A 26,607-nucleotide genomic window follows, 5' to 3' on the forward strand; every position below is an offset into this window, starting at 1 on the left:
AATGTTAAAATGCCTAGGATAGCACAAGGGATAAAAAGGGGGCACTTTATAAGTTTTAGACTAGAGGCCACTCAAGAAGCCAAGTAAGGTCAAAGCCCCAGCGCATAAAACGAACGGTCCAACCACAGCAGGATTTATACGCAGCGGCCGGAATTGCCAGATTGACGCCTGGTCATCGCCAAGGCCCCGACGCATGACAGTCGGCCGATATACAAGGTCTGTTTTGTTTTTATTTTTTTTACCAAAACAGCATCTATGGAACTCTTATTTAAATCCATTAGAGAAGTGAAGTGAGACCACATTGATGACTAGAATGAATCTAGTACACTGCTGTTTCTGTGCTGCAACCTGGTGTGATGTCAAACCTTTAGTTTAACATTGTACTTTATAACACACCATAAAAGAGGTCTTCATTAAAAATTAATTGGAAATTGTATAAATATATATATATTTATATATATATATATATAAATGTGAAAATAGGAGGCATGTTGTTTCTGTCTTCCGGTACATACATTTTTCATTTGTAATGCTGAAAATGATTAAAAATCAAATTTGCCTGCAAAAACTCCTGAATTCAAGTATCTCTGCCTGACCAATCAGCTTTTAGTCACCACTCTTGTAAAAGCCGAACCCCCATTTGACTCACTTCAGGCTTGAAATTTGATTATTTCTATTTGGTCGCGTGGGACTGCATTTCACTGTCTACCAATTCAACTTCAAAGTATTCTAAAAAGTCAGTGTCTTTAAAACCTAATTTTAATTCAACTTTAATTTAAATTTAGGGGGGCTCATCATCTTGCACGTACACGCTGCTGAGGATCTCTTTAATGCCTCTGCGAAGCATCGAGAAACAAAGGAGATAGTTATTTCCATGACATCATGAGGGTGTATTTATGCAGTACTTTCACCATTTCAGCTCCGTCTCCTGACCTCTTTTAGCATCAGATGAGTTAAGAGTCGAGGAGGACGTGGCTCCAATAACACGGTGTAAAGTCCGTGCAGAGGGGAGCTCCCCGCAGCACAAAGGAGCTTCTATCTGATGCCAAACTTTTCAAAGAGACGTTTCAGCTTGAACTCCGCTGCAGAAACATTGATTAATACCAGGAGACGTTTTTTTCCAGAGGTCATCACAACTGCAGGTGTAATCCAAACACAGCTCCAGTTGGATCTATGCATAATTAATATAGGCTGTTTAATTGTCCTAACTCTAAGGCTCAGTGGGTTTATAGACTTGATGTTTGAAACTCAAAGATCATCCTGCTGAAAGTCTGCCATGGAAAAGTACTGAGTGGAACACAGAAAATGTTCTTTCTTCCATTTTTGTTGACTTTTGAACACACAGAATTGACTTTCTATAGTTTCCAAAGCAGACAAACCAGTTTCCACCTAAAATAAAAAAAAAAAGCAGAGCAAGTCTTAAAGAAATGGCAGCACCTTCAGAAAAATCTGCTGCAGACTTTTGGTGAAACATAAGAAGAAAGTGATCATGTTACCAAAGTTTAGAACGGGTCATCAATACTCAACAGTTTAAAATTAAAAAGATCAGGAGTTTCTTCTACTTTTGAAAAACTTCTCACCAGGACAATTTTAGGAATCAAAGTTTTTTTTACAAGACAAAGCCGCAGAAGTTTACAACTCCCAGCTGTGAGGAAATCTGTAATTTTCTCCTAAATAAAGCCTTTTCACAGTAAAAAAAAAAAAAAAAAAAAAAAAAGAGCCTTGCCCTCTTTTTGTCCCAGATGCTGAATCACAGGCATCACAATGGTCCAAACAGCCAGAATGAAATCATCAAAGTGTATAAGCAGGTTGACTCTTGGCTCTTTTTTTTTTTTTGCTCAAGAGTTGGTTCAAACAACAAAAAAACCTCTGAACTTTCTTGATAAAACAGCCCTTTAACCTCAGAGGCTTGGCATACGCCTTTGCAAACACCCACCCAAAGATACACACACACGCAAACACACACACACAGAGCCTTGTGTGAGGCTGCCAAGAGCCGCAGCCGGTTACTAGACGGTGGCAGCCAGTTCTCCAGAGCAGCGATCACAGTCCTCTCTCTGTGACTGCCTGCCACCCCACCCTTTCAGCAAATTAAGCATTGCTTTGACTGAATGAAGACCATGTGCACAAGTGAGTGACACCTAACGACTCAAGCTGTGTCTAAATTCACTCCCTAAACCCTAAAAGAATATATAGTGCAGAACTTCCAGTGCCCTGGATTTTAAGGCAATTTGGCCACCATGCTCATTACTTTTATTTCTTTTTTTAAACACCAAATATGAAATCTCCAATTTCCCAAAGTAGAAACATAATAAATATGAACATTTAACGAATACTATTCATGAACCCACTGTGTTCTGATTCATGTTACATTTTTTCTCATGAAAAGCCATTGAAACGCAATGCATTGTGGTCTATATTCGCCACTGTAGCAAGCATTGATGCACACTGGTTTTTCGCACTTCTGGGCAATTTCTAGGGCACTGGAATTGTAGATTCGGACAGCTCTACAAAATGGCAAACACAATATTTAGTGCACTAAGTAGTGAGTAGTGAAGGAAGAGTACAACGTCTCAACCAAAAAGAAGGAAAGAAACAAATTATCTGAAGAAGACCATCTGATCTGTTAGAAATATGAGAAATAATATAACAATATGTACGCTTTACATGATATGTATTGATTAATGAATCAGTGGGATTTTTACCTTATGCACCTTTCCCAGAAAAGCCCAGCTGAGAATACATTCAGGTTAATTCATCAAACCTTGGACGTCCTCCAAAAAGACAGCAGAGAATAAATTCATGTCTATGGACTGCAGGGTGTTGGACCCCCAACAGCTATGGTGCAAGCAAATGAAGGTTATTAATCCATCTTTCAAGAGGGGCATTAGTCTCTCCTAATTTACCTCGGCCGCCAATGGGAATGAAGGCTTAGTTCATCGAAGAACAACTGGCTGCGGTGCAAAAATCTCACACAGTTCCACGTGGAGACAATCTTTACTACCTGCAAATTCAGTTTAAGTAACTGAAGACGTGCAGAGACTATTCATCCATCCGTTCAGCATCGCAGGTTGCTGGAGCCTCCCCCGCCACTGAGGAGTGAAGGCGTGGTACAACAAAGTCCATCACACACTCACGTTCACACCTAAAGGAAGATTTAGAGTCACCAATTAACCTGTTAAGCATTTCTTTAGACTGCTGGAGGAAGCTTTGGAGTCTGGAGAAAACCCAAACATGAGAAGAACATGCAGACACAACCCAGCTGGGATTTGAACCAGGTGCTTCTCAGTGTGAGGCCAGAGTGCTAACCACTACCCTGCAGTGCAGCCCATTAAATATTATGTCTGTGTTTAATAGCTTGAATAACTTCTTATATCAATGAACATGTTTTGGGTCAATGGCAGATTAACTATTCATATACCATATTCTTCAGACTACAGTATAAATCCTAAGATTAACATAAGATACATAAGATTTGTCCTTAAGATTTGACTCTCAACAGAAGGATTTTCAGCAAGTAAAGAGTCAGTGTTAAAGATACAACCAGAGCTAATTGTTTCTTAAAGGCAAATACTCTGAAAAAACGCAAACAAACACTTTAACATAACAAAACACATCAAGACCATCTTGAAATCTTTATATACATCGATGTATAGCTGTTAAGAGCTTCTTTGCCTTTGACTTAAAGATATCAAAGCCTTTCTATGCTACTCCAAAGATGTAATCTCTCCATCCTAATCTGGGTTTATCATAAGCAGGGGTTGACATAGTCCAGAAATTTGCACTGGCCCACAGGGCCAGTAGTTTTTGAAAGTTACTGGCCCTGCCTGAAAGTTACTGGCCCGACACCGCGCATAGCGGGACCCGCCGCTTCGCAGGTGCTTGCAACTTTAGGGGGGTCCGGGGGCATGCCCCCCCGGAAACTTTTAATATGGTACAATTTGGTGCATTCTGGTGACATCACTTATTTCTACACTTTTCAATGACTGAAAATAGACCATATCAAACTTAAATCTGCTCTAGTCTGTTTCAGATGTTTTGAAGAGAGCACTGCAGTGTAGTAGGTAACACTAGTTCAGAAGTTTTCATGGTGCTTCTAACGGCAAATATCGCAATAAATCATAAACCTTAAATGTGTTAAAACAATCTAATGGCAGCTTGAACCATTTAACGAATCAAATAAATCCCTTAATGCATTTGACCAATCGGATGGACGCCTTCACATTGTTGACCAATCAGATGGAGCACCGTTATGTTAGATGTTTGTAACCTATGTCAACGTGGGTCATTTGGAGTATAATTTTTAAACTGGGAATGGTTATTTGGTTATTTTGCTGTTTGTTTATATACCGCAAATTATATCGTTATCGCAATTTTAATCTCTGATATCGCATATCGCGAGTTTTCCTCATATTGTGCAGGTCTAACTGAGATCATTCAGCTAACTAGAAATACTTACTGCTTACAGTGTTGTAAAGAAAAACAAAATTAAGTAGTTTAACATTCTACTGCATTTGAGTCTGAGATTCAGGTATTTGGAGTTGCCTTTGATTCTTTGACATTCAGCTTAAAGCTTAGTGGATACAGTTTCATCTTCAATGCATTCATTAAATATCTTGCTGTCCATACTACTAATTATACCCACTACTCCATCCAACATATTCCTATCTATTCCTGCCATGTCTTCCACACCTCTGACATGCTTCAGTCTCTCTTCAGTGACGGTGTCGGATTTATAATCAAATGTAATAATAACCCACTGGCTTGTGCCTTCATTGTTGCTGTTTAACATTGTTTTGTATTGAATTGTTACATTCAATAAAGTTTGAAAAAAAAAAGTAGTGAGCGCGTGCCGCGTGGTGCTCGGCAGTGAAAGCCGCGCGGGCGCAGGCAGGAGAGAAGGAGAAGTGATCAAAGGTTTCCCATAGAAAACCTTGAAGTCTGAACACAGGACTAGCAGAAAAACTAAATTATGAAGAAGAGGTAAATCTACACGTTTTCGCAAAATTTACTTTATTGAAAAAGGTGAAGAATATATAAACCGTTAAATATTTTAGTGGCCCGAGCGGACAAGTGAAAAGTAAAGTCTTGTGGTCCGCACTGCTCGAAAAACAGGACCGGGCCAGCGGACAAATGGCTATGTCGAGCCCTGATAAGGCCTCATCTGGTTGTTTTTCAACAGATAGGAGTCAAGGAGGAATCCCAACTAAATGCTCAAGCATCAGCTGGTTTCTCCTTCATGCAGAGCTGGGATTTCTAAAGCGTTCACCCCACCCTCTGCAACAATAACCACCTCCAATGAAAAGTCTATGTAAACACACTCAAATGCGTGTTCCGGGCTTCCATGTTCAAATTCTCGCAAGGCTGCTGAACACGCGTTAAAAGTTAAATAAGGTCCAACTTTGACCAATTAGGGACTCAGATTTCGTAGTGACAAACTGATGGCGTCATTTTTAATTCAAGGAAGAGCAAACAGTTAAAAAATTGAGAAGAAAAGAATAATTGATGTTCCCAGTGGCCGTGTCACACAGCCACTGTGAACATTTTGCGCATACTGTACAGGTGAAAATTGTTCATATGTAAATATACTAGGGTTGGGCCGATGGACGATATCATCGTCCATCGTGATGGGTGACTGACATCCCGATGGAGAGACCACCATCGTGATGCCACGCCCCCGCCACGTTGCGCGTCGACACCATAAGCCGCGGTTACATGTACAAAATATCCTGATGGGATCAATGGTCGGATTAGACTCCAACCGTGTAGATGGGCCCAGAAAAATGTTTTCAGAATGTAAAAACGTTCACTAAGGTCACAATTTCGGTCGGAATAAATCATTCGCACATGCGCAGTATTCGCACATGCGCAGTTTGAAAACCGGAAGAGGATACAACTTCCCCCGAGCGGCTTTTTTTCCAAACTTTATTCAATATAACAATTCAATACAAAACGATAACAGCGCCGAGCGGCTATATATATTGACATGTCAGCTCGGTAAAATACGAGATGATCTTCTAAACGTGATTTAATAATGTTACGGTTATTATGAAACACCTGGTCGCTCATCATTTGAATTTTAATCCGTGTGGTCAGTGCTTTTTCTGAACGTAGCCAGGATTAGCAGTATGCTAACACGGGCTAACAACATTAGCTTTGGGTGGCGCTGCATGCTGTGAATAACATCAGCCTTTATTTAGTCGGGACACGACTGGAAACACAAATCCACGTGATTGTTTGAATGTTTTCTAAGGACTGAGCGACATTTCTGCTTTGATGCTTAAACCGCTGTGTGTCTGCTGACGATCTGAGCAGTGCTCAGACACACTTTTAGACCCGGTTCTGAGTTTGATAGCTCGTCCCCCTAGAGCTGCGGGACGGATCGCAGTCTTAAATCTCCCACACATACCGCTCATGTACCCCCCCCCCATCAAACACAGAGCTGTAAATCCGCACTCCGCCGGTCCACTCCGCCAGTTAAGTGCGGGAGCGGACTACTTCTTTTCTATCTTGCTTGTTACTTTTTCTGTTAAAGTCACTTCCCTCAGTTTATACTGGATCACCGCGGATTAACCATGAAAAAATGAAAAAAGCAAAATAACGAATAGCAGTTATATAAGAACGAAAAATGCAAAAATACCCCCCCCCGACGATGTCATCGTCCATCCCGATGGTTGACAGCAAACATCGTCAACGGCCAATTTAGGGGACATCGCCCAACCCTAAAATATACATAGAAAACGTGACAAAAGTTGTGGTCTTTATGCGAAATTTTCACAGATGTATCAGGAAGGAATCACATTAAAACCATACAAGTATGACTAAACCATGCAAAGAACACATAAATCAATGTAGAAAATTAACCGTGCGTCATTATTGCGCTGTTTATATGCAATTCAATAGTGATTTGTGAGTCTGTTAAATAATTTTGTACGTGATATGTGCGACGTATTCGTGTTATAAATGTTTTACCTCTGTGGTACATACGTGAGACATATTTTGAACAGTCATGGAAAGCCACAAATTTCCATGACCACATAAATGACGCACAATTGCGTAAGATTTACGTAGTAATTGCGTATAAACTACGTAAAATACGTGTAAACTGTGTAATTCTCAACAGACACAAAACGTGAACAGTTCAAAAGCGAATTCCCGTAAAGACCTGTTGACCAAAACCTTTGGCGGTCATCTGTGTACGTCGACGAATGATGATTGCAAGAAACACTTATGAGTTATGTAAATCAAGCATGTCTCTCAAAAGACCAAGATTTCATATGAGGAAAATGTAGGTAGTGGTTGTGTGACACAGCCTTAAGGAAGAGTCCAGCTACTGCAAAGCGTCGTTACAACAGGTCAGTATAGATAGTTCTGCTTCATTCACCCAGTTTTATAGACAACACTCCAGTCTGTAGAAAACTCTACCTGGCAAAGTAACCTATCTTTATTTAAGAAATGAAATGTCAAGCAGACAAATAAATTTGATTGAAATTCTAGCAAAAACAAGCGCTTTTCTGGCAAAGACCGTTAAGCCAGCTTTAAGTTTTGATTTGAAATAAAACCAGTGGGAGCCTTACGAGCTGTTAATGCAGAGCCCTGGCACATAATATGCCTCATTTATGTTTAACACAGTTCATCAGGTTGGAATTACTTGACAAGCAGAACATCCAGTATATTATAATCCTGTAAAACTGCCTTTACCGACCCAGAGAGGCACGGCAGGAGCTCTGCAAAAAAAAAAAATTCTGAAGTTTGGGGAACATTTTTTATGAAGGCAAAAAGTCTCGCCTCCCTGCTGAGCTGGTATAAAGATCCTTTTGGGAGCGCCACCAAACCCAGGTTTTGCTTCAGAGCAAAGCCAAGCAAAATATGTCTTTGTATTACACTACTTAAACTCAACATCAATATACAACTGCTCATTGCTGCAATTATAAAAGACAAGCGGTCCATCGCAAAAACTTTGAGACCATAATTTTCCTGTAGAAGGCTGGACAAGGCCTCTCTGTCCCGAAGAACACGGCCAACTGGGACTGCAGCGCAGCAAAATATAAATAAAGCAGAGAATAGGCCCTTTCATGCAGAGATTATACAATACAGAAGACACACTAATTACTGCTGGTTTTATTTTGGGTGTCTGTAGCGTCTGTGAGCTGGCACATCAGGTGACTGTAGCGCTGAAACACTGTTAGCTTGTGGATTTTCCAAAATGAGGATAATCTCTGTCTGCTGGTGTCATTTGTCTCCATTGTAGCCTCACATCTGTGACTTTTTTGCTCAATGTTACAACAGTGTGAGTTCAGTGTCCCCATGCAATGATTATGTTATCTTCGGCACCAACAATAAACACTGTCGCGCCATTTAGAAGCAGTTTTTTTTAATTTTGCGTACAGTGCTCTTATGTTGAAGTATGCTCTTCAGTGTCTTACAACATCGTCTTAAGGCCCGTACACACCGGGACGAATATTCGCCAGGCGTTATTCGCCAGCGTTTTTGTGTTCACACCCAGGCGATTTTCGCTGATGATGAGCCGAGCGAACATGCAATTTCATTCCCTGACATTAGATGGCGCTTAATGTAAACAGAAATACCCCTGTACACAAGGTGGCGCTGCCCTTCTTAAAGTCGCTTTTCACTCAGAAGAAGAGAGCAAATATTTACGCACTTGTCAGAATCATACAAAGAAAACATGAATATTTCAGGCAGCAGTTGCTCCAACTGGTGCTTGGTTCGGGGATATTTTAGAATGTCAGTCATTATTTCTTCGCGGCTGTGTAGATGCAACTCGGCGTCCATCTTCTTCGCTGGTATGTGTGCTCAGCAAGGCTGTTTTGTGTTTGAGCGCCCCCAAGTTGTGTTTTACTGTAACTTCAGAAGCTCCAGACACGTGTGCAAAAGCGCCATTCTCATTGGTCGAATAGATTTCGACGCAAGGCGTCAAAAAAAAAAAACGAACCCGAGGCGTTTTTTTTTTTGACGCTTTGACGCGTGGCGTTTTTTCGCGTCGGTGTGCACACTCTCATTGGTGCCCTTTGTTTAGTCACGAGGCGTTAAACGTCGGCGAAAATCGCCGGCGAAATTCGTCCCGGTGTGAACGGGCTTTTATACGTCATAGGTCGTATCACACAGCTTCTACGTACATTTTGCACATCTTGCATGGTTACAAATTGGTCATATGCGAATATATGTGGAAAAACTGAGAAAAGTTGTGGTCTTTACGTGAAATTTTAACAGATGTATCAAAGACTAACAACGTTAAAACCACGTAAGGAGTACGAGTAAACCAACGTAGAACATAACCCGTGCGTGATTATGCGCTGTTATGAGCACTTAATTATCGATCTATGAGTCAAGGACGTAATTTAAGCGTGACGTGAGCCGTGTACAGGATATAAAAGTTATACATCGGTGGTACATGCGTGAAGTCCGTTGGACATACGTGGAATGGTTGTGGAACGCCACAAAATCTGTGAATCACACAAAAACACATGCAATTGTATACAATTTATGTAATAATTGCGTATAAACTACATTAAAGATGCTTTAACGGCGTAATTCTCAACCAACCAAAGATTTTGAGCAGCTAAAATCAAATTCACGTGAAGATCCTTCAACTGAAACCCTTGACAGACATCTGCGCACATCGATGAATGACAAATGCAAGAACTACGTATATCCCACATGGATCAGGAAAGATAAAAAACAATGAGATATTTAATAATGGAAAATGCATTTTTAAGTAAGGTTTGATTTTGACTGGTTGATTTTTTATTTGTTCATATATCGCAAGTTTTATCGTCATCGCAATATTGATAACTGAAATTGCATATCGCGAGTTTTCCTCATATTGTGCAGCCCTACTATCAGTCAACATGGAATCGACCTTTACAGGATATAAACATTATTCACATCTATGATTTCATTGTCCTTAACATAAAAAGTGCAAGAATTTATAATTTTATCACTATCAAATTCATCCTTTGTTCAGTTTAAATTACTAATGATGTGAGAGCTGCAGTGCAGACTCTGCTATTTACTGATCACTTATTTATGCCGTTCAATCACTTATGAGCTTCTAATGACCTCCATCCACTGAGGGATGGATAAAAAGCACAGTTGGCCAAGTACATGATTCCTATTTCACTAATGAGCCTCAGCCAGTAGGGTTTTGTGCTCACTTTACTAATAGCTGTTGACAAAAAACTTTGTCTAAACACAAACATACAGTATATTTAGAAAGTAGTCATTTATAGCACCACCTGTTGATGGTATGCAACCTAGTTAGTCGTGGGATCTGATTCACCATTAGGTTTTAAAAAACAATCTGAACAGTTCCAATTGAGCTGCAAAAAATCATTTATTTAAAAATATCAATGCATTGACTTTAAAAAAAGGCTTGATGTTCATTTTCTAAGGTAAACACTAAAAATTCGAAGCCTAAAAGTCCCCATATTTGTTCAGTTTGGATGACCAGTTATGCAAGTTTATGTTTAAAATGGTTTACTAGACACTAGAATTGGATCCAAACTTTAAATGAAACCACAATTTTGTCAATCAGAAACAAACACAAAAACAATGCTTTGCTTTTAGTTTTTGATATAAATATGAACAATTTAAAATCACCTGTTTCCAGTTCTAATAACCTCTTAGGTTAAAACTCTATTTATAACCAAACAATAAAGTTTTGGGATATAAATTTGTAGACTAGCAGCTGGTGCAGGACTGGCAGATAGGAAATCAGGGTTTGATTCCCTTTACGCTACTCCCTAACAAGGGGGGCCAAGTCTGGGTCCCCCTGTGCCGGTCCATGGTCCGGATAAAATACAGGGTTGTGTCAGGAAGGGTGTCCGGCGTAAAAACCTCTGCAAAACCACCTGTTTAACTCAGGAAAAGCTGATTAACTGTGCCAAACGCTGAAGAGATATGACAAGAGGTGAACAACAACGCCAATTTAAAAACTAAATCAATTTTCAATCAAAATGCATGAATTCAAAAATTAAATAAAACTTGTGATTAAAAATAGAATTGATTCAGTTTTCTGTCAGTAATTAACCATGCCTTGTGTAGGTGAAAGTATGTGAAAGTGTGCATGCGTGTGTGTGTGTGTGTGTGTGTGTGTGTGTGTGTGTGCGTGTGTGTCTCACACTCATGACGTGTTTAGGTCTCCAGAGCATGACGCGGGTCCTACAGCTTAACTTCATCAAACCAAACCAGGCTGAACTTTTCATGTGTCACAGCTCAAGTATCTCCCGCCCGTGACTTTAACTTTAGAAACCAGTACCAAATTATTACCGAAACCCACAATGTTCAGATTGTTTCAGCATTCATATCAGATCGTTGACTTCTTCTGAAAGGTACACAAAAACCCAGACTCGTGCAAAGCCTCCACTGATCTATCTAAGGAGATCTGAGGTCACTACATTAGCTGCAAGTAAAGACACAGCGCTCTCTGTCTGAGGTTGTGCAAAAGCATTCAAGGCTTCCAAAGACAGCAGACAGTTAAATAACAGTTAAATAACCAAAACAGATGCGTTTTGAAGTAAGAACCTCAGCTGAATTAAAGGGTTGAAATCTTTTATATACCTTAATTTTATGCTTTTGCATTTTGCTTTCAATTATTTAGAGCAAAACTGATCAGAGAAGAGATAATAAAGTATCTGTTTATGGACCACATAGATAAAATCTTAATCACTCCAGTTAGTCCTCTGCTCTCCCAGACATTATTCAACTCCAGTATCACATAATCACAGCAGAACAGGAAATGAGGTTAATAAATACAGCTTTCTTTTTCCCTTGCGTTTTTCAATAAAATATACAGGAAAAACGTGTATTGATGTGAACAAGCTGCAGCTACTTCTACTTCAAATGCAGCTGCTGTTGATCTTGTGAGCGACATCGCAAAGAGACGTTATAGACGCCTCAATGGCTTCTAAAGACTTTTTCTTTTTATTCAAAGTCCGAGCAAGTTGCCCTTTTATTCCTCCTTTCCTGTCGACATTTGACACTGACATAGAAAAGTGCACCTCTGATATCTTTTTCAGCACAGCAGGAGCCTCTCTGAAGCACAGAGGAGCCGGCGTTTTGAAAGGAGCTGCGCCTGGACCAATAAGAACGCAGAACCGACTTGCACAGAGGATGATGATGGTGATCTGGAAAAAGTTGAACATCTATTTCCACGTTTTCATATTGAAAGGTCCCCCCCACCCCCAAAAAAAACCTATTTATTTGGAGCCCATGCTTTCCACTGAGAGGCAGATTAGCTTAAAAGGAAAAAATCTGTCTTTCCTAACAGTCAGAGCGAAATGTTCCCGCTGTACAATGACATTTCTATTTCCATCCAAATCACAGGCAAACCTTTCAAAATGTCAGTTTTACTGCAAAACGTGCGACATGGTTTTCCTTTTTTTTTGGACCCATTAATGCTAGATTTTTTTTTAAAAGTTCATTCCAAAAAAAGGCTTTCTGGAAAGCTCAAACAGTGGATTTATTGACAGTTTCAAAACAGATTTTTTTTAGGAAAAAGTGCAACATTTACTTTCAGTCTAGGCTTGAACAGTATTCCTGACCAGTATTTCAAATTCAAAATCAAAACTGTTTTGATTTAAAATTTGATTCCATCCAATTGAAGTCAATATATTGGCAATATGTATTTCTTTACCAATTTACACTAAAAACTGTTGATTTTGGGTATAAGTATAGATTTTTAAGCCACGTGGATTTCCAAACTGGTGGAACTTTGACATAAATTGTTGTTATTTACATTGAAAACTAACATTTGTTTTTTAATCAAAGTGACAGATCACGGTTTGACTGGATTTACCATAAATTCCGATTCCATTGAATATCCACTTTTTCATAACTCCTTTCAGTTTAGCTTGGTTATGAAAGAGAGTTTTTATATATTTACTCATTTAAGCCCTTGGTCGATTCCCAGGGGGCACTATGAGCTACATCCGATGTGGGTCTTTAAGCAAGACCCTGCTCCTTAACAAGCGGGCCCAAGTCTGGGTCCCCCTGTGCCTATCCCCAGCCCCAGCATGCCTTGGAAGCCTGAATCAATTTCTGATAATGCACACTTTGAAGGACATTAACCCGCTTATACCATGCTCACTTACAGAAGAAATACATATTCAATCAGTTTTTAGTACTTTATTCTTGTTATTTTTTTCAGTTTGGATTGCTTTTTTCACAAAAAGCGCACTATTTTAACCGGTTGAGCTGGCACCGACCTTAACAGCAGTGGCAAAGCAAAGCAATATGTATGCTTATGGCTGCGATGAGTTAAATAAAGCATCATTTCAGAGGGAAAGTTCACCTCTTACCGCTTGTTTTTGTCCAAATGATGAAGCAAAAGTTAGTTTTAAAGAAGCCAGCACTGTGATATGGAATATTTAAGCTATGTGAGCAGAACTTATTTTTAAGGTGTGCATTATCACTGTGGATTATCACTTTTTAATCCACACCCAGCAGCCAATCAGAATTCAGTATTTTCCCGAACCATAGTATAAGCAAACAAACAAGATTGCGCGTCATCAACAGGTGGTGCTCCAAATCAGTGAAAAAACGGGGTTTCTTTCCACACAAGATTGTTGGGCAGTTGACGTTGATGAAGTGAGCACCAAACCCTACTGGCCTGGGTTCATTAGTGAAACAGATGAATCACATACTTGGCCAACTGCGCTTTTTATCCATCCCTCAGTGGATGAAGGTCATTAGAAGCTCATAAGCGATTGAATGCCATAAATAAATGATCAGTAAATCCCATACTCTGCACAGCGCCTGAGCCTGCAGGAGGCTTTTATCCATTCGTCACTAGATGATGTCAACATGTGGATGTAGATGCTGGTATATATGGAGTCAAAATAATCATTATTTACTGGATTATAGACAGATAATGAACAGATGATACTTTTTGAGAAATAAAGCCAACGGAATACTTTCCTCTTTGTATTGGAATGCGAGACCACCAGCACTCTCCAAACAGCAAACAAGCCCTGAATTATGTTCTTAACAGCAGATTTGACAAGGAGGACCACAAATGCACCAAAGAAAGCACGTGTTTGGAAAGTCTGCATTTCAGGTGGTCTTCCAGTGAGGGGTGGGGGCTTGAGAATGCTGGGTAAGAGCGTAGGATTGCCAAATGTTTGCACATTTCAGCAAGTTGTTTGCACTGTCCACAGGGAGACAATCAGCACACAATTCCTTTCCAGCAGGGTTACATAGATAAGATAGTGCCTAAATGAATTTTACACTCCTCTGCCTGGGAGTTGTTTACAAAAGTCTTACTTATTAAGGCATTTTAGAAAAAAAGAAAAGCCTAGAGACCAGCACAAACACATGGACTGAACCTTTGCAGGTAATGTCACAGTTAATAGAGACTTTTGACCCCTTAAACCAAACAAAACAAATGGAAACTCAGAGTTTGGGCCACAGCTCAGAGATAAGTTGCAGCTACAGCCAGGACCTAGTTCTGAATAAACAGATATTTTCAGAGGAAGGGGACCCCACAATTAGTAATGTGAGACTCTCTGCGTGTGGGTCCGGGTCCAATTCTCTGGAATCAATCAAGACTCCCAAAGGAACTCGGCACCCCCCCAATCTTGCAGTTTTATTACTCTTTCCAGAGAGTCAGCCTGTTTCTCCCTGCCCCCATCCCTCTTTTGTATGGATCTCCAGCAAAGCCAAGGAGGGGCTTTTCTCTGGCTGCCTCATTCTTCCCTGCCTACTACTACTGCAGATCGCTTTTCATTCAGGAGAGTCTTTCATCAGGCTCCACGCACAGGACTGCCCCTCCGCCAGTACAGGCGCGTCTTTCTCCATCTTTATTTATTATTACCACAAATATCAAACCGATCAAATAGAAAGCATACTCTCAAATTAAGCTTACACGTCATGTTTGATCCCTCAGCTTAAAATATGACTTGGTCAAGTTGTGTTAATGTCTAAAGATGTGCAGCCATCCAAAATCTGCTGATTTCTCCCACAACCCAATGAGGTGGGTACACTTGGCGACAATCACTTTCTTATGTCAGAGAAAACAAGGCTTTACTGCAGCACCCTCCTTTCCAATGTTTGCACATCACCTGAGCACACACCCAGATTTAACCAGCCACTATAGGGTGCAGGTAGAATATAGAAATGCATGCTATCATCATATCATTTCATCTATCCATATTTCTATCTTCTCCTTTGATCATTTTATATGTTTTATAACTTTAATGTTGAACGCTCTTCCTGACATTACCCTCTACATTGACTTGGCTAGGGACAGTCACAAGGTTTGTGCCTTGTTGAGGCTGTATTTGTGTATATATTCTTTTTTTGTCTGTCTCGCTGCCCATTCCTATGTTTTTTCATCTTTTACTTGTTTGTTTTTTCCTATTTGTGTTTTTTTATTGTTGAAATTTTTATTAATTTAATTAATTGTGACTTGCACTTGGGAGGGGGGCATTGCCCCCCTTTGGCCCATGCCGATGTCCGCCCATGCCTGAGCATGCAATGACGCCCAGGTAGCAACATGTCTGCAGGTCTGATGCCAGTCTGCTATTCAACAGGGGTCACTAATGACCCTAAGTGGGAATTTTTGTTGTGTTTTTATTTTGATGTGATTTAAGACCACCCAGGCAGCCACACGCACGCCCATATTTATGAATGAGCGCGATTCAGAGGGGGAAAATGTGCTATCCAGCCTTTCACTTGTAATTACATCTGATCCACAGGCATGCTGGGATCAGCCGCATGTCTGTGAAGGCTTTGAGAGACAAGCTGAGAAACCTATCAGCAGTTCAGCTCCCACAAGGCTGGATGGAGACAAAAGAGGGGGAGGAAAGCGCGCACGGAGAGCGCGTTGCTCCCCAGAATTCATTCAAGGCTGGTGTGGAGTGAGTTTTGGAAAAGGTTGGCAGTGATTGGAAAGTTAGTGCAATAGGTGGTTGAGATGCGCAGATCAAGCCCCCCCCCCCCCCCCCCCCCTCCTTTCCTGCCCCCTACTTTCTAACTTCTGATCTAATGTTTGTAAGTTTGCGCCGTGGAGACGCGGGGAGGCTCTTTACCTTTGTCGACATGCTTTGCGGCGCCGCACTCCGTGCGGAGAAAGGTGAGACAGAGGAGACAGAAGAGCCACAGAGCTCCCCGCTCGGCCATCTCTTTTCACAAACCACGAATCTTTGCAGCCTTCAAGAATCCAGGGAGAGCCGCTAACATAGATCCTTTTAAAATCCCCGGCCGCCTCCTGCCAATGCACAAAGGAGGGAAAAGTTCAAAGTCCCCAAACGCGCAGAACCATCCGGAGCCCCGTACTTTGAAAACTGTCCGGATCCAACATGTAGCTGGAGGGAGGAGAGTGGGAGCCGCACGTTTACACAGTTATCTCAACTTGGTTGAAGCGGAGCTGGTAGGAAAACACGCTGAAATCAATCCATTGCCACGGAGGCGCAGCCTCTGGAAGCTTTACGCACGTTTACGCAGCCGCGCTCCGGCCGCACAGCTGCGATTACGAGGCGCGCGCACAAATAAGATCTGCAGAGGGGAGAGGAGAGAACGAAAAGAAAAAAAAAGGATAAGATCCGGGCAGCAGGAGAAATCTCCGCCGAGACCAGATCACTGCTCACGAACGGGACGTAAGAGAGCGGCGTGTTGAAGGGCTGGATCTCCACCGGCTCCACGGAAAACCGGGCGCGGACTCCCGCGGAAGTTTGGATCGTGCCTGTTTGCTGGTGCAAGGTGAAGGCAAACACTAAAATGTGGCGTGGGATTTCCGCTCGCGGCAGCAGCTTTGACTGAGGCTCCCAACGTCAAAAAAGGCTGTTATGACCCGTTCACACCCAGAGTTTCATAATCATTCTCTGACTCACCTTTCTACATCAAATGTGTTGAACTCTCATCTAATTTGACCTAAAAAAATAGCCTTCCTTAACAAGAAACACAAGTACAAATGTATTAGTGATTCAAGATAGGGAGACATTCTTATATTAACCTGATGAAAATTGTGTATTTAAAATGCTTTTGTGGCATTTTTCTGATGATCAAGAACATATCTAAAGATATTATTCAAATTGCTGTGAATCCAGAGCACACAAAAAAAGGCTGTTTGAAACTGATCAAATTTGGGATGTTGAAAATTTGCTGGGTGGGCCACAAGCTCTCTGCTCCTCTTCATTCTGATGCATCCACTTGATTGATGACGTGGACTGGGGGGTAGACTTACTCCACGCCAACAGTCCCGCCCACAACTAAGAGGGGAATTTCTAATGAACTACGTCCTAGAGAAAGACACAGGTTTCTTTATTTTGGCTAAAAACGGCATAATCATAATTAAAAGACCACTAGGAACACTTTTACAATATATCAAAGGATGATCGGACTTATAAGTATCTTTCTTTCAGAGGTTATTTTAACTTTAAGATTCTGTCATATCAAAATCCTATGCAATTATCTATATTTTTATCTGTTTTCTGGTGTTTCAACCAAGTTGAAACAACCAAACCACTTAAATACTATAACTGCCACGACAAAAAATAGTTTTTACCTCCTCAACTTTAGAGTTTTTATGATTTTGCAGATGAGGGAAGAAGAATTCAGCTGAAAAGCTGAGAAACAAGATAAAGTGACAAAAAAGTCGGAATGCTGTGAATCTTCAGGTAAATCTACTGTAAAGGTTGTTGTCTGACTTTATGCATTGACTCGAAGTGAAGCAGTCGTTACTTTGACACCCAGGGAAAAGAAAGTTGCCTTGAAAAGTCTGATAGAATAACCACACTGAATGGAGCAAAAAAAGGAAAAATGACAACCATCTGTCTTCTATTCCTGTTTTGTCTGTTGCAGGGTCATGGGGGTCACCAGAGCCTACCCCAGCTACTTCAAGGCAGAGGTGGGGTACACACAGACACGCACACACTCAACCTATGAAGTTTGTTTTTGGACTGTGGGAGGGAGTCAAAGTGCCTGGAGGAATGCAGAAGTTTGCATGAGGTGAACATGCAAACTCCACACAGAAAGAACCCAGCTGAGATTTGAACCAGAGTCTTTCTGCTGTGAGGTGAAAGTGCTAACCACCACACAATCCATTTATTAAGGTTAGTAATGCATAATAATGCATAAAGTGGCTAAAACTTTATTTATTAGTTAATTAATGCTTTGTTAACTAACCAATTGATAAAAGCCCACCCAATCCCCACCACCGGGATTTAAATCTGTATTTTAAAAATCTTTTAGACAACAGAAAAACACTCCAGACACGTCTTTTCTTAGAAAAACTCTAAACATCCCAGATGATGGGAAAATTGCATATGTTTTTAAAGTTTAAAATGCTGTTTTGTAACCTCACTCTCATCAAATGATTTTAAAAAATGGTTTGAGTTTATTTTGTTGATTGTTTCAAGCATAGTCATTGGAACATACTTCCTTCAACACAGGAACAGCACATATATAAATAAACAAAAATAATCCACAATCTGAGAGAATCCTTGTATCTTGCTTTTCATTATACAACTGAACTCAACAGTGAATGCTTGAAAAGAGGTGAGAATAAACAGCGTCTCACGGCTGTGCTTCATTCTAAAAAATTCAAAATCGGAAAGTTGTTTTTAAAGGTTAGGGAAAATTAAGTCATATATCTTTTTTTTTTTTTGAAAGGATGGATTAGAAATTGAAAGGATGACAGCTTGTTTGCAGTGTAATTATGAAAGCTAAAACAAGAGGTGCTGTATTCTCCTTCAACTTGTGACTTGGCTCAAGGGGGTAAAGAGGGAGGAATAGCCTCCACTGGAAATAGAAGCACTCCAATACTGGCTGTACCTCCTTGTCACAAAGCATTTCACTTGTATGCACACACAGAACAGCTCCCCCCACTGGTTTGACAAATCTACAACACGATCCTCCAACCTCTGTGGCACGATAAAGCCCCTTTTGTGTGTCAGCCGCCGCTGCCTGAGAGCTGCCCCACTTTTAAATGTCAAACATTACATCAATCTTCAAGATAATAGTTTATTTTTTATTGATTGCACAGTTTGCATCACACTGAAGGTTATTGTGTTCTCTGTTTCTTCACCACACAATCCCAGATCTAATAAAAGATTAGTTCCAGAAAAGAACATGAGCATTAATAAGATCAACAAAAACATTTTAGCAATGAGACGTTTTGACTAGAATGAGATGAGGTAAGGGGGTTTGAAGTGTGCAAAAGTATATAACATAGTATTTAACAGAGACTGAGAAGAAATCTGATTCTCAGGTTGCATGTTAGACAATGAAGTTATGGATCTTTAACTGGAAAGGTTGTGATTCTAATAGTAAAAGCCATGGATGTCCCTAGAAAAGTCCTTTAAGGTATCACAAAAAAGAATTTATAGATGTATCCTCACCAGCTGTTCAACGGAGGCATCAAGCTTTTCCTGAAGAAAGTCTGAAGGAGCCTCAACCCCATCTTTTTGGGAAACCCTGGGCTAATTTCCATCCATCCGTCCATTTTCTTAACCTGCTTTATCCCTTCTGGGGTCACAGGGCTGCCAGAGCTTAACCTGGCTACTGTATATTCAAATTGCAAACTGAGGGGTAAATTTAGATCAGGCAGAACTTCTCCAGATGCTGCACTGATGAGTCAGTCAGTCCAAGGCTCCATCTTTTTCCTCACTTGTGAACAGTGACAGGATTCTCCATCTGCTCCAGAGGGAGACTTACTCCTGAGCTTCACTCCTCTGAGAAAAAAAAAATCCTCAGATTTGGAGATGCAAAGCTGGAGGAGAACTGATCAAGTCCAAAGGACCAGATCCTCAGCTAATAGCAGGGAGAGGAAAACCACACTTTAAAGTTTCTGGACCTACAGTAAAGACATTCATTTCTCTTATGCTACAGATGGCAGATGCTTAAATTAGCCCGATTACTATAACTAGCACATTCAAGTATTTATCAGAGTTTTATTAACCCTGTAATGACCATTATATTAAAAAAATGGACAGAAAATTATTATTTTTTGGGAATTAGGATGTTTTTTACGACTGAGTTTTAGGGCCACAAAAAAAAGTAAAAATACGAGATTTAAAGTTGTAAATTTACTAGATTAAAGTCAAAGTGAGCATAAAATGAACCAAGTGAATGCTGTGCAGCAGCAGAGCAGACTGACTAAACTCAATTGAACAAGTGAGCTGATTGTTCATGATAACGATCCAAATGTTTGGAAGCTCATTTGTTTGATTTACGATGTATTATGGTTTTATTTATTGATGGGTGGCTTGCAGGATCTCTGCAGACCGTTGATGAAGACGTCGGTATCCCTGCAGCTGTCCACTTCAGTCCTTTCTTCCTCCACCAAAGACAAGATCTCTACGTTTGTTTGACGCTTCCGTCTGAGGGGGAGGAGCACTTTTTGGCATTTTCAGCGTTTTTATGCTAATATAACAGACTACTTTCTAAATAATTTTATAATGAGATATAGGTCGTATCAATTATGACTCCATGGGTAAAGATTTGGTAAGTTTATGCTCACAAAAAAGTTAGTTGAATAGGAAAAAAATTAACATGAATGTTTAGGGGAAAAGCGCCTTATTTACCCACTGTCTCATATTTGATCCACACATCTTTAACATGGTGTAAAGATGGCGCTCTGTCAAAACATTAGCCCCTTCTTTTTTTTTTTTTTTACAAGTACCAAACAAGTTTAACTGTTGTGAATACGCTAACACAGCTAACGTGTAGTGGTGTCCACTGTGGTTGTATTACATGTTACTAACTAATGTGTTGCAAACAAGGTTGGGAGTTGCAGGTGTTGTGAATACGCTGATATGGCTAATGCTTTCAATGTAGCTAACGTGTAGCGTGTCACAAACAAGTTCTAGAGTTCCTGTGATTGCAGAAAGTCTGACTGCCTGACAAACTTATCTCTAGCTGCGTTTACATGGACAAAAGTAATCGGAAAGAACGCCTGATCGGAAGAAAAATGTGTCATGGAAACACGCCGTTTAAAATGGTCTGCCCCGATCAGACTCGTTCCGATCAAAATTTCTTTCCGATCGAGATAGGTGGGTTATGCCGATTGTTGATCCGATCGTGTTGCATGTTAACGGTTTATTCCGATCGTGTGTCACTACTGCTCTTGTTTACGTCATGCATAGACGATGCGGTGCTTCAGAGAAAGCTTTGGAGCGCATACAGGACCGACCGGCTGCTCCGCGCGAGTAAACCATGTCTGTGAGCAGAGCAGCCGGAGATATAGCTTTGTGTTTGCGGACAGGGTGGTGGTGCTTACGTGTGCGCTCAAGTGAGGAGGCTTCCGACCCGCCACTCTGGGTTAGTGGCTGCCGGACTCAGGAGAACAGCGAGAAAATAAAAACTGATGCAACATATTTTGCTAAATCTGACCTACTCTCACGTCGTTAATGTCAGTGTGCTTCAATACCTTTGCAGGAAAATATGCATTTACGATACCTTGTTTAATTTTTTTCCCCTAAAGCTCCAAAACTTTTCTAGTTGCTTTTTTTGGGCAAACAATTAAATGTTCTTGTACACACAAATTCTTTGTTTTATGCACAAAACATATTTTAACATGCACATTAGTTACTGATATTTTTAAACATAAGAAACCCATTTATCAGTACGATTGGAAAAACCTTCATTTACATGTGTATTTCAAAATAAAATACACTTAAGTTGGCCTTATTACACAAAGGGTGACTGCTAGCTACCAAGCTGTTGATATTATATACTGGTATGTTTGAATTTATAACTTGTCTTTTAAAAACTAAAACATTTATTTTACTATACATGAGAAATAAAGAATAGTATTTCAAAAGTCTTTACTTGAATTGATGAACAAATTCCAAAAAAGGGTTTAAAAGTTTTTTTCAATTTTCACTTGTCAAACATGCAGTGAACCAAATTCACACAAACCTTATGCTTTGCATGTGTTTATATAAGCAACAATTCCAAAACAAAAGCCGACGTCTTTTTTTTTAATATTAATATGACGTCTGAAAGCAGCTTATCTTTTCACACTGCAAGAACCAGCATAACTTTTCCCATATGCTCCTTTCTTATAATGAGGCAATATATTCCCCAGCAGACCTGCCTATTAAACTCAGCTCATATCCACAGGCCAATTGCATTATGTACAGGCACACAGCTGGGCTCAAACTCAGCTGTAATTTCTGCTTTTACTGCCTGTTGCAGCATATTTCCTCCAGATTAAGGGAGAAGGTTGTCCTGATTCGGAATCACTTGCATTAAAAAAGATTTGCTCGTGATGCATAAAGCAATGTCGGAGATAAAGAGAGATGGAGATGGCCATATGTGCAGAAATCACACGTGATAATATATCATCACACGGGAGGTTTAGAGGATTGAAAGAGTGACTTGTGTGACATCCAGATAAGAGAAGAAGCAATCTGACACCATCAGTCTGTCCACCGTTTCTGTGTTTGTCTCCATTCTAAATGTCATATCTTTTAGGCGCAAATCTGTTCATTAATTAGGCCACTCCTAAAATAACATCAACAAATCAGACCTTCTGTGTGTTTAAGCAGATTATCAGTGTTGGTGCTGAGTTGAATGGATCCCAGCATGATCCTGATCTTATTTAAAGTCAGATTAAGAGCCACGAAGCGCGGCTCAAAGGAGGGTCAGATCAACAGCCTTCAGCGTGGCATTTAGTATATTCCTGGCACTATTCAAATTCTGGATAAAATGTCACTTCATCCACTCTGCACGGCTAAGTAAGGATTTGTGCTTCTGGTGCTAAACAGAAATGTTGGATCAGTGAACCTTTGCATGCATTAGAACATAGTTCCATGGATGCAGCTGTCATTAATTACTGTTTTTAAATCCATTGTGGGTATGAATGCATCAAACTAGCCTGATTCACATACCTATAGTAAGACAGTGATAGGTACTTTATACCTGATCCAAGTAAGTAAATGTTTTATGTGGGAATTAAATAATTAATTACTTTTAACAGTTTTAATATAATTTTATGATCCCCATATTTGATTCGTTGTGTATGTTTGAAGCATTTGATGGATTTGCAATTTCCCCTCAGGATTAATAAAGTACTCTATCTATCTATCTATCTATCTATCTATCTATCTATCTATCTATCTATCTATCTATCTATCTATCTATCTATCTATCTATCTATCTATCTATCTATCTATCTATCTATCTATCTATCTCTCTCTCTCTCTCTCTCTCTCTCTCTCTCTCTCTCTCTCTCTCTCTCTCTCTCTCTCTCTATCTATCTATCTATCTATCTATCATTTGCATTTTTAAATGCTATAATAATAATATATGCTGTCCCAGTGTCCCTCTCTTAAATAAATAAATAAACACAAATTCAGCAGCAAAAGCTGCTGTGTAAAAAGAAATACTACATTAAATTAGTAGAGAATAATATTCCAAAACATAGAAATTATTCCAAGAATTTTCTAGATGGAGAAAACACATAAAAATCCAAAAGACATAGATAACCTATTTAGTAACGTCTTTGCTAATGTTGGACCAAGTCTAGCTAAGGATATTCCCACAATAAGCAAAGGTCCTCATTTAACCGAAAGTAGCATTAATACTATGTTTCTTGAAGAAGTGGAGGAAAACGAAGTAACTGAAGTTACCAAGCAGAGTAAAAACAAAATATCTATAGATTGCAACAATTTTGATATGATTTGGTCAAGAAGGTAATTGAAAAAACTTCAAAACCCATGGCTCATGTATGTAATCTATCATTCCAGAATGGTACATTTCCTCTAAAAATGAAAACGTCTGAAATAATCCCACTGTACAAATCTGGAGATAAACATCAGTTCACAAATTACAGGCCTGTCTTCCTCCTCCCAGCCCAGTGTCATGTTGGTGTAGGATTAAAGAAGTTTGAACTTCTTCCTACTCTATTTTAAACTCCATTTTCAAGCAATAAATCAAGCTCTACTTAACTTTAGTTAATTATCTCTATTTTTAATTAAGCATATTTGATTTAAGTGATTTTTTGGTTTTGTTTTATTTTCTCTCTTTAAATTATGCACTTCAACATTTCTGTAATGAGTTTGATAAATATGTGTAATTTTTTTATTGCTTTGACTACAATGCTTGAAACAAATCAAATCAAATAAAAAATAAAATAAAAAACAAAAAAACCCTATATATTAATGCCATTTATTTTAATGTATAATCTATTTAAAGTTTGCCTTTGTTTTTTAACTTTTGTTGTTTTTATTATTTCAAAATTACATTGTAGTGCTTGGTTCAGAAAAGGTAAACAGAGAACAAACCTAAACGGAACGTATACTTAATTGTGTTTGACATTATGTCGATGAAAATTCCCATAACTCCAGTTGAGTCATGCCATCTGAACTTAAAGTCCCTATATCATGCTTTCCCTAATACTTTCAGAGTAAACTCCATATATATTATTATATACTACCTTTGGCACACGAAAGAACATTTTTTTAATGAAACATGAGTTATTTTCAGTTTATTTTCCCACAAAGAAGTAAGACGAAAGTATATATATGAGTCAAAGTATTTTGGTCCGTGGGTGTGCCGCCCATTTCATGATGGCAGCGTGTCTGTGTCTCACCCACGAAAACAAACAACATTCAGACTTTTACAAAGATGGATGTCCATCCATATTGTGCAAATAAAAAGAAAGAGTTTAGCCGAATCACCGCTAGCTCCACGGAAAATGTGGGAACATGAGTTAGCCTGGGGTTAGCTGGCACCGCAGACTCTTCCTGGAAGGGGCTGTTCTTCACTTTGTGATGTCACAATGTAAGAATACACTCATTTTTGTGGATGGGGGGGGGGGTCTGGTGATCAAAGAGCAGGTATTAACTACTCAGAAATGCGTGAATGGGTCAAAATACCACTTTGGGTTGTTTTTTGTGACAATTAACATTATAATACACTTAAAAACTAAAAAAGTTGATTTTTCATGATATACACCCTTTATTATCTTCTCTTCTTGAAATACTCTGCCAACCATCCAAGTAGCATCAACAGTCTCAAATCATCAGTTCATCACTTTCCAATCATGTAAATTGTCTGAAGAGAAAAAGGATTTGGCTTTTGGCACAGGTTAAGCTTTGCAATGGTTAAATAGTCTGCATTAAAATCTTTTCCACAATCAGAATTTTGCTTCTTGAGAGAATATTCTTGTACACTGGATTACAGATTATGCAGTCAATTTGCTTTTAGTTCAGTTTTAGAGAAAAACACAAAATATTGAAAAACAAAATAATCTAAAGATTTCTCGTCATATTTAGTAAAACAAGGGTTCATGGGCAAAACTTTGGGGGGAGTATTATGGTATGGGGTTGCTATAGTTATGCCCCTAACACTGTAGGTGTCAACTACCATAACTATTCAACCGTTACGTAATTCCAGTGGATTCTGAAGCGTAGAAAAGCAGCTTATGCGGAACACTTTACACAAACGAAGTGTTTACACATTCAATGTAAATCATGTGATTTTATCACTGAGAAAAGCGGTTTAGCACTGACATGCAACAGTCGGGTCCGGTGCCTGGGTGGGGCGGGCTGGGGCGCTGCGTGGTCCTCTGGGCTTGGGTGTGGGGGTGCGTGGTGGGGGGGTGGGGTGGTGGTCTGGCTTGGCTTGGGGGGGTGGTCCCTTTGCCTGTGCTGGGGGGGGTTGGCGGGGGACCCTGCTCGGGTGGGGGGGGCCCAGCGGCGCCGGATGGGCTGCCCATCTGCACCTGGGGCTGGGATCGGCCCTTCCCTGGCTCTGGGACGGGACGGGACGACCCTCTCGGGGCCCCCGGTCGCTCTGGGTGTCACCCGCTTCGGCTGCGGGGTCTGGGGTGGGGTGGGGTGGGGGGCTTGTCGGCCCTGTCCTGTGGGGGGGCGTTCTGGGGGGGAGGGGGGGCCCATTATTAGTACGGGTCGGGGGGGCTAGCGGGTCGGGGTCTCCGCTGAGGCAATCAGTGGTTGCCTCGGCCGGTTGGCCTCCTCGGTCCCGTCGAGGCCTGACCAGAGCTCTTCTAGGGCCGGCGTCTGGGGGTGGGGGCCTGGGCTTGCTCCGGGGGGGGGCGACACTTTCTGGCTCCTCTCTCTCTGTGTGGGGTGGGTGGTGCCGGGCCTGGGGTGTCGGCGCCTCCGGGGGTGGGCCCCTGGGCTGGGTGGCCCTGGCCCCTTTGCTGGGGGTGGGCTGGGGGACGGCTGTTTGACCACCGGGGGACAGTCTACCAGCTGTCCCCAACTTACCCCCTTCCTTATATAACCTCATATTAGGGTGAGGGGGTGGGGGGTCTAGCCTGCGATGCGCCTTGGGGGGGGCTACTTGGGAGTGGCCCCCCTCCTATGGTTGCCGTATGGAGTGGGCCCCCCCTCTTTCGGTTTTATTTGCACCTTAGACATGTAGGGTCCTTGGTAGGGGGGGTGCTTGGACATCACTGCAAGCAAGCAGCAGATGTCCTCCTGGCACCCTACCCGCCAATTTTAACCGCACCTTAGACATTTAGGGCCCCTTGGTGTGGAGGGTGAGGGGACATCACTGTGAGTAATCAGGAGATGTCCCCTTAGTGCCCTACTCGCCAATTTTAACTGCACCCCCCTTAGTACACACACCCCTCCCCCTTCAATATATACATTCAAACATAAACACACACACATG

General features: G+C 40.7%; 1 protein-coding gene across 23 annotated transcripts in view; it reads right to left on the bottom strand.

The window, feature by feature from the left end:
• The window catches only part of neo1a (neogenin 1a), a 216,798-nt gene extending 200,139 nt beyond the window's left edge, over positions 1 to 16,659 (bottom strand). For all 23 annotated transcript variants that reach the window (XM_078944218.1, XM_078944216.1, XM_078944222.1 and 20 more), the window contains exon 1: positions 16,050 to 16,659. In XM_078944218.1, the coding sequence (XP_078800344.1) occupies positions 16,050 to 16,140 (91 nt within the window). In that variant the 5' untranslated portion in view covers positions 16,141 to 16,659. The remainder of the gene's footprint in view (positions 1 to 16,049) is intronic.
• Positions 16,660 to 26,607: the final 9,948 nt, after the last annotated feature.

This window comes from Oryzias latipes, chromosome 3, assembly GCF_053564925.1.
Source record: "Oryzias latipes strain Hd-rR chromosome 3, Olatipes_Hd-rR_3.1".
Classification (NCBI taxonomy): domain Eukaryota; kingdom Metazoa; phylum Chordata; class Actinopteri; order Beloniformes; family Adrianichthyidae; genus Oryzias; species Oryzias latipes.